Source organism: Trachurus japonicus, chromosome 21 (assembly GCF_045865225.1).
Source record: "Trachurus japonicus isolate A0001 chromosome 21, Traja_1.0".
Taxonomy (NCBI): domain Eukaryota; kingdom Metazoa; phylum Chordata; class Actinopteri; order Carangiformes; family Carangidae; genus Trachurus; species Trachurus japonicus.
In genome coordinates this window covers 11,059,523-11,073,183 of record NC_140927.1, presented here as the reverse complement: position 1 = coordinate 11,073,183, position 13,661 = coordinate 11,059,523, and the positions used below count along the sequence as shown (strand labels likewise).

General features: G+C 40.5%; 1 protein-coding gene across 5 annotated transcripts in view; it reads right to left on the bottom strand.

Moving 5' to 3' along the window:
- Nucleotides 1–13,661, bottom strand: part of LOC146964794 (partitioning defective 3 homolog B-like) — a 199,702-nt gene that overhangs the window by 72,731 nt on the left and 113,310 nt on the right. For all 5 annotated transcript variants that reach the window (XM_085766116.1, XM_085766115.1, XM_085766117.1 and 2 more), the window contains 3 exons: nucleotides 12,880–13,111; nucleotides 1,549–1,659; nucleotides 775–1,146 (listed from right to left, as the gene is read on the bottom strand). In XM_085766116.1, the coding sequence (XP_085622242.1) occupies nucleotides 775–1,146; nucleotides 1,549–1,659; nucleotides 12,880–13,111 (715 nt within the window). The remainder of the gene's footprint in view (nucleotides 1–774; nucleotides 1,147–1,548; nucleotides 1,660–12,879; nucleotides 13,112–13,661) is intronic.

The window sequence follows — 13,661 nt, the reverse complement described above, 5'->3', positions numbered from 1 at the left end:
CAATGACATCATTTTAACCTGAAACCCTAAACCAAGTCTTAACCCTAAAACGGCCATTTAAACTTGTGGGGTCCCTGCAAAGCTGTGGGCTTCCAGTTGTTTGAACCCATGAATATAGTAAAACAAGCACCCAGACACACACACACACACGTATGTGTTTGGACATTTATGCTGTCAAACTGAAACTCAAAGCAAGCAAAAAAACTATTCAATCTCTTCTTTTGGTCCGTCTGTCTCTATCTCTGTTTTGCTCTCCATCAAACAAACACACACACACACACGAACAGGCCTGTGTCAGAAAAACTTGATTTAGATGGGAGCAGGTGAGAGCGGTAGAGAGAAATATGACGCATCAGCAAAACGGAAAAAAAAAGAATGGCAGACTCTCAAACCAAGGAGAGAGAGAACAGGGTGTGAGTCAGAATATCTCTTGATTTTGGGCACATAATTTGTTCTACAGTCAGCAGATAGCTGGCCGGTAGAATCAACCATCTTTAGGTAAACCCACACTGTGCCTTTGATGCAGCACCTAACAGGGCACCCAAGGGCTCACCTGGGGGTCTAGTTTAAGATTAATCCAGGTTAATCAGATTTGAATAAGTATATACCAGGATAAAATTTAAGGACAAAATGACAAAATACAAATGTATGTATGTATGTGCCACTGTGTCCAACATCTGTGCCAGACATGTTTCCAAAACAAACTAATATCCACCATCATTGGAAGATGGAGTTTTAGTCTTTTCCAAGTACGAGGAGGTCACAGTGTCTTACCTGTCATTGGCCAGAGCAGGAGGAGATGTCGTTCCGGCTCCCCTCGGTTTATTCACCTTTGCATACAGCCTATCAATGTGGTCATCATCTGGGATGGCTCCGGGGTCATTAGCATGATTTCCATGCCCTGGAAAAGTAGGTGGGCTTTGGGGGGATGCGGCGTGGGCATGGCTGGGATGAAATGTACCGTAAGGAGGCGCTTGAGTCGGTGGCTGGGGAGCTGAGCCCATATCTCTGTCCCTGAAGGATTGTATCCGGGCATAGTTGGGGTCTGCGTCATCATCCTCAACATCTGGATATGCAGACCCACCCCCACCACCTGGCTGGTCCCTGGACCTCTGTTCTCGTAGCTCAGGATGCCCCGCCTCAATTCTGACAAACAGAAAGAGAGCAGGTTAAGACATCTGACATTACTGAATGCAGTAGACTGGGGCAAACTTTAACCTGACACTACAGTATATGCCATGTTTGACTATGAATAATGAGTGAACAAGGGCTACCAAAGAGAAAAGAGCACTGTAAGTAAAGAGCTAAATGAGTGACAAGTGTGTAACAGTGAGAAAGAGAAAGAAGAAATGAATTACAAAGAAAGGAATAGCAGATGTGCTAATGAAGAGATTTCAGTGGGTTTCAAAGACCATGAATCTGTGATTTAGGCCAAAAACAATATGGTCACAGAATTGTCGTCAATGAGAAAAGACACAAAATCATATTCTGAATATGTGCCGAATCTGAGTCAGAGCGCAAAACACAATTATCATCTCATCTCCCCACCTTTCCCTCTCGTCTTTCATCCTCTCCAGCTCATGATCACTCAGGAGGTCTGACTTCTGCCGCTGCAGAGCTGCTTTCGCCTCCTTCTTCTCTTCTTTCTTCTTTCCAAATCTGGACAGAGAGAGACAGCGATACAAACAGAAAGACACAGGACGCATTGACAAAGGGAGAGAGAAAAGGAGAGAAAAAAAACATCATGTTATAATTTCTCTGTGTAGAGGTTTCAAAAGTCTTCAACAGAACGTGGTAGTGTGGGAGGAGATGAGGAACAAACACCACATTAACACCATTCTGACAACAAACGTGGACTTTGTAAACCGTGCGCAAGCCAACGCAGTGATATGAGCACATATAGCCGCACGGTGCGAGAGCTCCTGTTGCAGTTTGTGACTCAGTGTCAAGAGTTGAATCATCTCTGCTTCTCTCTCACCTATTGCTTCACACATGCAACTAAATATAACGAGATGCACAGAATGGTAAATAAAAAGTAAGCCCGCCCAACTCTTGCTCCAATTTCAACACAACACTGTTCAGCACCTCGTCTGGAGATCGGATCCCACAGACCACATTCAAAAGTGATCTGGGACAATCGATATAGTATATATATTTACCTCTTCTCATGAAATGACTATGACAATGTGATTTATTCTTGATAGATAATGAGTATATCTTCTTAAAACGTCTTCCAAACATATCACTGTGAAAATGTAATCACAATTAACCTTTATAATGTGAATAAAAAGAGGAATGTGTCTGAAATCAATGTAGATTTACACATGCGTACTGAGACCTGGCACATTTCCATCATGGGAAGAGTTATTTGTGGTGGCCCACACTTATTTCCACAGGATCTGCATGATATGCATTGGGAAAATGTAAAAGGTAATTTTGTGATTATTCTTGCATGTACTGCGACTGATACTTTTGAGTCACAAATTCAGTGTTTAATTTTCAAGTTTTTTTTGTTTTTGTTTTAATGATGTTGATGTGAGTTTTGTTGGGCCTTCTAACAAACATGTTGCTTTATACTGTATCTGGAGAATATGATTTGCAGGCAGGAGCAACTCTGTAGCAACACAACATATAAGGTGCTAATGAACAACACTGACACACATTCACATTTCACCCTTTCTGGAAAAGAAAATGCAGCTCCTATGATTTAGATATTGCACTCACTTAAACATTTTACAATTTTGATTATACTTCAGTTGGTTAGTCCTTCTGCTACATTTATAGTTTACACTTTTTTAAAACTATTTTAAATGGGTGCTACAGTATCTTACGGTATTTGACTGTGAAACCTGCACAGGGATGTTCATTGATTTGCTCAGCCCAACCCCCAACCTTTTCCTCCCCATCTCTCTCTCGCCCTCCCTCTCACATGACAACGGATCCATCTGTCATCGTCAAAATGGCTAAAAACAACACTCTTCAAAGAGGAATAATGCCTGTGATTATCTGTTTATCAAGTAGGGAATTAAGATCTGGTCCCTGAAAATACATTTTAAAGCCAAGTGTAAACCTAGAGTGTCCACTTGTGGTCAGATGACCCATGATTCATTTTACTGCCACAGATACTAACACTGCCCTGAAGTTAACGCTCTAGCAAAGTCACGTTCAAATTGAAATACTGCTACAACTTAATAGCTGCCTCCTCCTCCTCCTCATTCCCTCCTCTTGCCGTTCTTTCCTCAACATGGACAACATCCCAGAACAGCCCAGCAGTGATGCAGTGAGTAGGATGTGGTTAATTGACACAGTCAAACCTGCTAAATAATTAACATCTCCAACCTGCAAACTGTGACCTTATAACACGCCTAATGTTTTATTTATCTAGTGAATTTATTGATGTTATATCCTTTTGTCTACAGTTCCGCTACCCACTGCTGCTGACATTTTCAAAGTATCAATATACCTGTTTGTGCATTATTTAAAACACCACTCATGGCCATTTGGAGGGGTGTGATTTTGTGTGTGACTGGTTTGTTACTTAACGTGTGTACATCTGTGTATTGGTGTAGTTTAAAGAAACGTTGTATTATGCATGCTGAGCTGTTGAGTTTCACCCAAATGCCTAATGTGGACTGGTAAAAAAGCCTATTTACCTCCTACAGAGCAGGAGTCAATGGCCAATGAAAGGCTACAACTGTGTGTGCATTTGTCTCACAAGGGACAAGGCTTCCTCTAATTACTGCTACCTACGGTGTTAAAGGCTTACCCTTTCTTTCAACTCTCTCCCTTACCTTCACTTACCCCTCTCTTTCACCTCTATGCCTTCTTACCTTTTTTTCTCCCGTTTTACCCCAGCACACTCTCCTCTCTCTCATTACCCTCATTTCTCTCTATCCATAGCTCACCTTACCTTCACCCCTTCATCTCTCCATCTCATTTGACGTTTTCCTCCTTTCCCCTAGCTATCAAAGACTTTTCTCGCTGCACTTAACCTCGACCGTCCCCTCCTTTCCACTCTTTTATGCTGTCATTCCTATTTCCTCTCTTGCCATACGGTGAAGACTGATTACAACAAGCAAGCAGCTGTTTTATTTATCTATGGAAGAATTACCTACATGTGGTGTCAGGAGTGGGAGAAGTGACAACTACAGCTTAATTAAGCAACATCCTTTTAGATGGGTGATCAGTGGGCTATCCTAGAGAGCCACACATTAATAGACACAAGATTATATTTTAATCAACAATTACACTGGCTTTCCATAGGTTCCACAAAAATAAAATTGAATAAAATGGAAAGGATTTTTAATTACATGTGTGTAATTTGTAGTTTGTTGTATAAGCCTATAGTGTAATAATTACACAAAGTGTGTCTCTGTGTGCGTCTGTGGCCTTTTGCAAGTGAGGAAGGAAAAAAGAATATAATGTAGAAATTGAATATGACACATTTGAGACACCGTAGGACAGAAAAGTCAGATATAAAGAAAAAAGACAACGTTCCTTTCTCCTGCCACTGCTGTCAGGTTGAGAACAGAAGGTGTCTGAAATAACATCCATCTGAGATTATTTGTTTTTGTTCATGCACATATGAGTAAACATAACTAAACAATAAATAAATGGAATGAATAAATGAAAAACAACTTTGACATCTGAAAATAATGATGGCCCTAAGTGGAAAAGCAAATGTAAAATGAAAGTGAACCTAAAAACTATAAGTTTATATAACACACACACACACACACACACACACACACACACACACACACACACACACACACACACACAGGCAGAGTGTCCGGTTTTAACATTATCATTTGAGAATCGTTTCACAAGGAATATCAGTCGGAACAGCTGATTAGCAGCCAGTTAAGATGAATACATTATCTCTTGTTCTGTCATTACTGGGAACAGAATGATGACTTGTGAATATTCATGACCTAACACCACAATCTGTATGGAAAGTGTATGGCTCATTCATTTGCATGTGAGAAAGATCTAATTATGACAAATACATGCACAGGTTTTTTTTTATATATATATACTTCCATCTGTGACAGAAAAGGTAGGAAAACGAAAACAACGTTCAGCATTTTCGTATCTGACGTCTCACCAAAGTTTAGTTAAGCAGTTTCAAATAAACAACATGTACCACAACAAAGTATGCTGAAGAAAACAGAAGACCTGATATGACTCCATAAGAACCTGTCTCACTCTGTTTCCAGCTAATCACCTTGAATACATTTCCAAATATCAGCTCCATTAAACAAATCAAGCAGCAGCGGCTACAGGAGAACACTCCATCACTGTCAGCTCTGTCCATACTCTCAATCGTTCAACAACTTTACTGCATATGCTACAGATGACCACGAACAGCTGTGTCATTTTGGGTTTAGCCTTTAGCTTAGCTTGGAAAGACATGTTGTTCTTTGATGTTTTGTTGGTGTGCTAAAATATAATGTGACACCTCACATTAAAGGGATAATTCAATATTTTGGCAAATTGGACCATTGCCATAATCCTTATAGTCATAGCAGTAGGTTCGTTACCTTTAATTTTCGGTGCAAGCTATTTTTAGAATGGCCGACGAGCAGAGCCGCTGCTCAGAGGTATGCTACGGAGGCTATTGGGTTTCCCTCATCAAACTAATCAAATACACAATCCAACAACTCCAAAAAGCTCGTACCTACTGCTATGACTATAGGGATTATGGCAATGGGCCAATTTGCCAAAATCAGTACGTTTACATGACACTTGAAAAAACCGAATTATTGCCTTAATCCGACTATAACTGGACAACTGAAGTGCATGTAAACACCTTAGTCCGACTGAAATTGGAGTTGGAGAACTCCGATTAAGACACCCAGATAATGCGATTGGAATTCGATTTTCTCCGTCATGTATACGCCGTAGTCGGAGTATAACTGGACAATGCATGTGCGCATGCTCCACAACAGTAGAGACGGCACAGAGTGGAGCAGAGAAGCCGCCTGCCCTGAACCCGGCAAAGTAAAGAAAAAAACCCAACATCAGCGCCGATTCAATGCATTAACACAGCGTGACCAGCAAGAGTGTTTTATTAAAAGAGAGAGAGAGAGAGAGAGAGAGAGAGAGGAAAAAAGGAAGCCCGCATCCTATTCTCAGCGTGAATCCAGCCCAGACAGGCGCGTCTGTTCGGGAACTGCAGTTGAGAATTTATTATTAAGTTTACTAAGTTGTTTATATTCAGTTTTTTACGAGGTGACAGAAAAGTCAACAGGACAGGGGGCGTATTAACCCACTGAAATGACGGGTGACGCCGCATGAGGGGGCGGACCCCGTCAGTTATTCGATTTTCTCAGTTGCATGTAAATTGAGACAAGGACAGAAGTCCGACTTGACGCCAAAATCGAATTTTGAGCATAGCTCGATTAAGCTCTGCATGTAAACGTACTGAATGTTGAACTATCCCTTTAACCCAAAAATCCAACTTTCCGTTGTTGACCTGTATGACATCACCTGATAAAACATCAATAGGTCTAACAGTAAAATTGGTTCTACCAATAAACACCCACAAATCCACATACAGTACAGTACACGCGCTCTATTTACTTTACTATTTACTTTATTTATTCACATTCACTAAGACTTGCTATCAGGAGTGATGAACAGCGAGCAGAGGGCTGTTCCACACTTGTGCCTCTGAATGGTCCATGACGTGAAACCCCACTGACAAATGAGTAGGAAACGAGTGCAAACATCTGTGACTCTCACTTGGCCTATTCTCTCCATTCTTCCGCTGCTCTCTCGCTCCCTCCCTCTGCCACTCCTTAGACACACCTCCCTTTGCCAGGGTTAGCGAATGGATCCCAGAGGGAATGGGTGATTGACAAGTGTGCCGTGATAACAAGCGCACGCACGCACACACACACAGGACTGGCAGGCATGACAACAGTCAGTGACACACCAATGACTTCCTGTCATGATGTGTGATTGACAGCTGGTGGGTCCTTACCCCCTTTCAAGCATGTGCTCTCTAATTATGAAACAATGACAGGCGATGTCTGGTCAGACAACAGGGTTTTTTTTGGTTTTTTTTCTCCCTACATAAAGAGATTGAAGCAGCCTCAAACTAATTTTTCACCGTCTTTACCCAAACCAGTCGGTGGTGACTTAGATGAGTCATAACTGATCAAAAGAAGCCTTTAAACCCAATAGATATTTATAAGAATGTGCGGCTTTAAGTTTGTGACCTCCTTCACATTATGTAATCGGGTGGCTGTTACTCAGGAGGTAGAGCGGTACCGTTGATGCATGGATCTGTGTGAAGGATAGAAAAAGTGCAAAATGTTGGTTAAAGGCTATGTATGACTGAATACCAAACAGTTGATAATCGGGATAAGATTTTGATATTTAGACTTGGGTAAATATAAAAAATAAAATAAAATATTGCATATCTTATCTGATTTCATTCTGGTTGAGACCGAACATTTAAATATTTCATATACTGTACAGCAAACTTACTGTTCAGGAAAAAAAAAATCCCAAATGCTTCTCTGAAGACCTATGTGAACTGACGGCTTACATGTCCACATACACAATTTCCACCTGAGCTGACTTCTACAAGCCTGAAATACACCGGTGCTTTTTACAGATTACTTTGATTTAATGGAAAACACCGACCAATCAGAAAACCTACTGCAAATGATAGGGGCCGCAGCAACAAAGTAAGTCCATTTTCTACCATCAACCCTTTCATCTAAGCACACAGACGTACAGTATGAACAGACTTGGGCTAATAGGCCTAGCATGGAGCTCAACTATAACAGACCCCACAATGGAGGTAGTCAGTCCTAATGGGCCCCACCGTCGAGATGGGCTAATAGTCCCAATGATGGAGCACTTAAAGTCTAACAGAGGTGCTGTATTATGACCAGCTGGGGAGAGTGGAGAAGGAAAGAAGCGAAAAATGGGGGAAAATATGGGGGGAGAGTGTAATTATAGGCATCAATCAGAGGTAGAGAAAAGAAAAAGGCTTAATACTCAGAGGAGGATGGTGTAACTTTTTGTGCTGCCCAACCTCTTCTTTTTCACCAAATTATCTTTACATGTTGTTCTTTGAGTTTTTTCCCTGGGGTAAACATCTTTCTCAATAAAATGAAAGTATATTATTCAGCTGTCAGTCAGCACAAACATATATGCACATGGACACAGCAAAGAGAGCAACATGGGCAAGATGGAGGTGAGTACAGCAGTGCATGATTACAACCAGGCAGACAACCATGCATTTATTATCATATATTCTCATAAATTCACACCAACCAAATCTGAAAATGAACAGCATGCACACACGTACTTTACAACACAGTGAGGGACATTCACATAAACACACTGGCAGCAACAGCATCTGTCCCTCTGGTTCTGGTGGACCCGGTCCTGTGACTGTCCCACTCTCACCTATTAGATTAGCTTTACTTTCCCTCACTCTCTCCTCAATAGTCAGCCACACACACACACACACACACACACACACACACACACACACACACACACACACACACACACACACACACACACACACACACACACACACACACACACACACACACACACACACACACACACACACACACACACACACACACACACACACACACACACCACACTCTCAACCCACGCTAATTGTGTTTGTAGACCATTAAGCTATGGTTGTAGGTTTGAGTGTGAGCTTGTGTCTGTGTGTCAGATTTGTTTGTTCTTACTTAAACATTGCTGTTTGAGGAAGAAAGAGAAGGATACACAGATCACACAGGGTCGTACAACTGCAGTCAATTTGGAGAGTATAAATATGCAAACACACACACACACACACAGTCTGAAGAAGATTCACAACGACCACGTGCCAACTATATGACAACCATCTGACTGTGTGACCAATCGTGTTTTATCACCACATGAATATTCATAATGGTTGGGTGGCTTTCACCATGTGCTCACACACACATACACGCACGCACACACACACGCAGATGATTGGCATAGCTGATTGGCAGGTGGCAGCAGTTCAGATGACACAGCCAGCTGTCCATTTTAAAGGGTATTTACAACAAATATTCACATCCTGACTCTATTATCTGGGTTAATAGTGTAAATGAAACATTACAGTAATTCCATTAAGATGTTCTGCACCTCTGCGCCCTCTCTTCATTAAAATGCAGAACTGAATTATTTACCAGCCATTTTTGGAGATTACAGTTTAAACTGGGGAAACCAGTGGACAGAGTTCCTCCATAAGAGAGAAATCAAGGATGGAGATATTAAAGGGATATTACCTATTTGTCGCCGCAACTGGCGCGTGGATAGAGCCATAATGTGTCAAATGTGTGAAGCAACAGATGACAAATATTCACATTTGCTACCATAAAACCAGAGGTGTGTGGAGAACGGTGGACTACGCTGTACTGCCCTTTCCTTCAGACCATTAGGCCAATCAGAGTTGGCCTTAGATGAATGTGACAAATCAGCAGCTCAGCTTAGATCGAACTGTAGTGAATAGCACCAATTTGCCTTCTCAGTCTACCACCATTACATGCAATCAAATGCGGATAGGGAAATGAATGTGGGGGCAGCAGACAAGAGAGGGAAAAAAATGAAATGATGCAAAGATTAGGAGGGGAGGGGGCGTTCCAGAACTATGACTAAAAAGAGTGGAAGGAGAGAAAAGGTTGAGATTATCACTGGGCTCCAATCAAGACCCTCTCACAGTGATGAGAGATGGGGTGTAGAGGACAGGTCTAAATATATCCTTGGGTATATTACATGGTTTCTTAAGGCACTTAAGGAAAGAAGTGAAGGGGGAATTGGTGGTTAGATGAAAGGATGGATGGAGACATAAGAGCACTAAAGGATAGCTTGGTTTGATTGAACTGGAGAATCCACTGGTAATACTTAGTTTGCAAATTGCTCCAAACTAACACCACAGAACCATGTGTTGAGTGATTACAGGTGAGGAAATGAGCAGGAGATGACAAAGGTCAAGACTGAGTCAAAATCCACAGGTAAGAGGTAAAAACTATGATTGTGTTTGAATGCCACCAGAGTGAGGAGGTTTTTTAGGGGGGATGATTGGGACATTATGATATATTAAGGGCGTTACAAGTTTTTGTTAGCCTATATGAGTAGGCTATACCATCTGTTGCAGGACTTTCTTTTTGACACCGGCTGTAATTTTTGGGTCATTGTCATGCTGCAGAATAAGTCTGAGACCGAGCAGAGGCCTCTCGGATGGTATTGCATAATGGATAAGACTCTACACATCTGAAGGGCCTAAAACCTTTGCACAGTACTGTAAATGAATTCATATAAAGGGCTGGTAGCAATAATAGATAACTGAGTGTTTACTTTGGCCGATGCCAATACAAGAAAGAAAAATATTAATCTTATAATTTAAAAGAAAAAATATATGTGCTATACATTTGACTTATGATAAGAAGGAAAAAGTTAAATAAAACCTTTAGAGGCTTTACATTCTCTGGGATTAATGGTTAGTTTTAGCGATTCAGTGTTTACAGAGTGTGAGGCTTTGAGAGGAACAGGCCGGCAGTCCTGTGTCATCATTCATCCTCCTGGAGTTCAGTTTTAGGTTTCAACTTGTGCAGTCACTGTTTTCATAACAACTGGTGTTGTGAGTGAAGAGGAACAGCCAGTTGAGGAGGAGGCTAACGATCACAGTTCTGTAACTTTGTCCTTTGCTTTTTCAACAGGTGTCTGGTAAATTGCTCACTCATTGTCTCAGTTACCGACAAATTCTGTTGCACTTACGGATAACAAGCATTGTCACTATTGATTCAAGTAAAATGTAGCCTCAGGTTTGTTCAGTGTGTGTGTGTGTGACTGTCAGCTGCATTTCTATTATTGGAACAATGACTTTCTTACTAAGTGTTTGATAATGTCTTGTCACTGAAGTTCCATGGTCACCAGTGTTTGTGAGTTATGTTTTAGTTGATTTGTTACATATTACTAAGATGTGGGCTGCTAAAAGCAAAAATATGGAGGTGGAGATGATTTAATTAAAGTCACTTTTAGAATAAAAAGACAAGAAAAAACAGGACCGTGCTCAGAACTTGTAAGGGACAAGTTGCACTACTCTTGCTGCTGGATAGAAAACTCTCGTCAATGAAACAAAACTCTTCTCAGAGAAGAAAGAATGGTATTGCATACTGAACTGACCTTTCATCAATTTTGAATTACCGGGGCATTTCTTCTATTGCAACGTCTGTCACACCTTAAGACTTGAAAAACTGAACTATACAAAAAATCTAAAATGTGAATAAATAATAGTTGTAATAATATCATTCAAATAATGAAAATAATATTGTTGAAAACAGAACTTTCCAGTTGTGCCTCTAAAAAAAAATAGTTTCAGGTTACATCCCTGTTTAAAATCATAATACAATAGTAACCATTACAGTAGTTTGAAATTTTGTCAAGACTGTGCCGTATGAAGTCTTGACTAATGGCTAAAAAGTGTTTTGTCAGATTCCTGTGACCATGACCTCTGACCTCTGACCACCAAAATCTAATTAGTTCATACTTGCGTCCTTCTGAAGCTTTGTGCCAGATCTGCAGAGGCTCTGTCAGGTAGTAATTGATATATCAACCCAACAAAAACAGGATGGATGAAGAGAAAAGCGCATTACCCAAAAACAATATGCCTGTGGCTCCGGCTGCTACCGGGTTTTAAAGTACTGTAGTCGTAGTAGTTCAAGAAAAGTAACACACTGCACTCACACAGTCCACAACACACAGCTCTACACAGTCATCTCAAGTCCACTAAGTTTTCTTCTTTGTGCAATGAGTGGGAATAATTGTCGACAGGCTTAGGCACAAAAAGCCGTTAATAGAGGAACACTTGTACTCACCAGGAGAACATTTCTCACCAGTGAACAGGAGAAAGCACAAAGCTAAGAATGACGACAACAATGTGGAAAAAAAAGGTGGGCGCATTCAAAGAGAGAGAGAACACTCAACCTGTTCAATTAGGTGACATTAGTGGGTATTAGTCTAATTGCCTAATATTTCACTTTAAATAACATGCAATTCTGAGATATAATCACTGTGATAAAATGTGACTTTGAAATCTGGAAGTGTTTTTCTGGGTTCTGGTTCAGACAGACCGCTTTTGTGAGTGTATTTTTATAAAGACTGCGGCTTTATTGTGTAGCTCAGATTGCATGCAAGTGTTTTTTTCCTAAGATCCACATCTATGTAATGGTCATGTGAAATCCCACTTCAGTAACCACTGCAGTGGAAAAAAATAAAATAAAATACACAACATTACGTAGGTATTTGGAAGAAAGCACAACTTGTTCATTGATACACTCAGTGTATGTGCCATTCACACTAGAAGAGATCGTGTTTAAGTTAATCACATGAAATAGTTGTGACAGATCATTTTCAGGACCTCTTAAGGAAATTAGGGAGCCACTCTAACAGAGGTCTGTGTGTGCCTGTGAGCAGGAGATAGTGTTTCATATGTGAAATAAAAGACCTCGGTGTTTAGGGGTTATTTTGTCATGAATGCATGAGGTGAGCAGAGACTGCACTGGTTTATGTGCCCAAATCCATACAGACTTTTGGATGACAAACTGGATTTTCTTTTTTTTTTTACATTGTGACTACATTTTAAGAGCAAGTCATCTAACCAACGCAAAACATGTTAATGATCAGTCAAAAATATGTTGATACTGACAGTCAACCGCTACTGATGTCTTATAAAACATTTATGTCCTATAGAGAGAGAACATGACTAGTGGTGCATGTGATACCAGACAGACTGTATGTACTGTATCTTTATCACTAGAATAAGTTAAGAAAAATGGCACATCACACTGCCTAGTTACTCACCTCAGAAGGCCGAATCCTATTTTCTTGCTTTTCTTCTCTGTCTCTTCGGGCTCCTCTGCTTTCTTTTTCTCTTTGTCTTTTCCTTTCCCCTTGTTCTTTTCTTTCTTCTTTGTTTTCGCTTTCTTTTTCTTGTCTTTTTTGTCTTTTTTCTCTTCTATCTGATCCCCCACTCCCTGGCGGGATGAACTACTTGCCGGGGTGTCACGGCCTGAACTCGGCTCTGAACCGTCATCTATAGGGGATGAAAGAAGAATAAGAACAGAAAGATGAGGATTAGAAGAAGTGATAGAAGATCATCACATATTTTTTGTTTTATGTATTAATGTGTTGTGTGTTAATGGTTTGTATTTGTCATTTATTATGATGAAAAGACCCCAGGAAGAATAGCTGCTGCGTGGCAAAAGCTAATGGGGATCTAAATAAACAAAACAAAACAAAAAATCACTTAAAAAAAAAAAAAGTAGCACAAGTTAGCAATACACAGTCGATCAGCTGGCGATCAGAGGGTTTTCAGCGTCATCTGCTATAATTGATGACAGGTTGATCAGTCTGAGATATCTGATTCTGTTCATGTTAAAGTCATGCACTAAATGTCAGTTCAGGTTATGCACAACACAGTCACAGCTTCGCACACACACACAGACAATCAGTTTGGAAGTTCTTAACGTGAATGAAAAAGTTTCTAATTTGTGAAACCTGTGGGCCAAAGAAAACCTTGAAAAGCTTTAGTCACAACAAATTTAACCAGATTCAAAAACATTATCACCCAACTGAACTTGTCT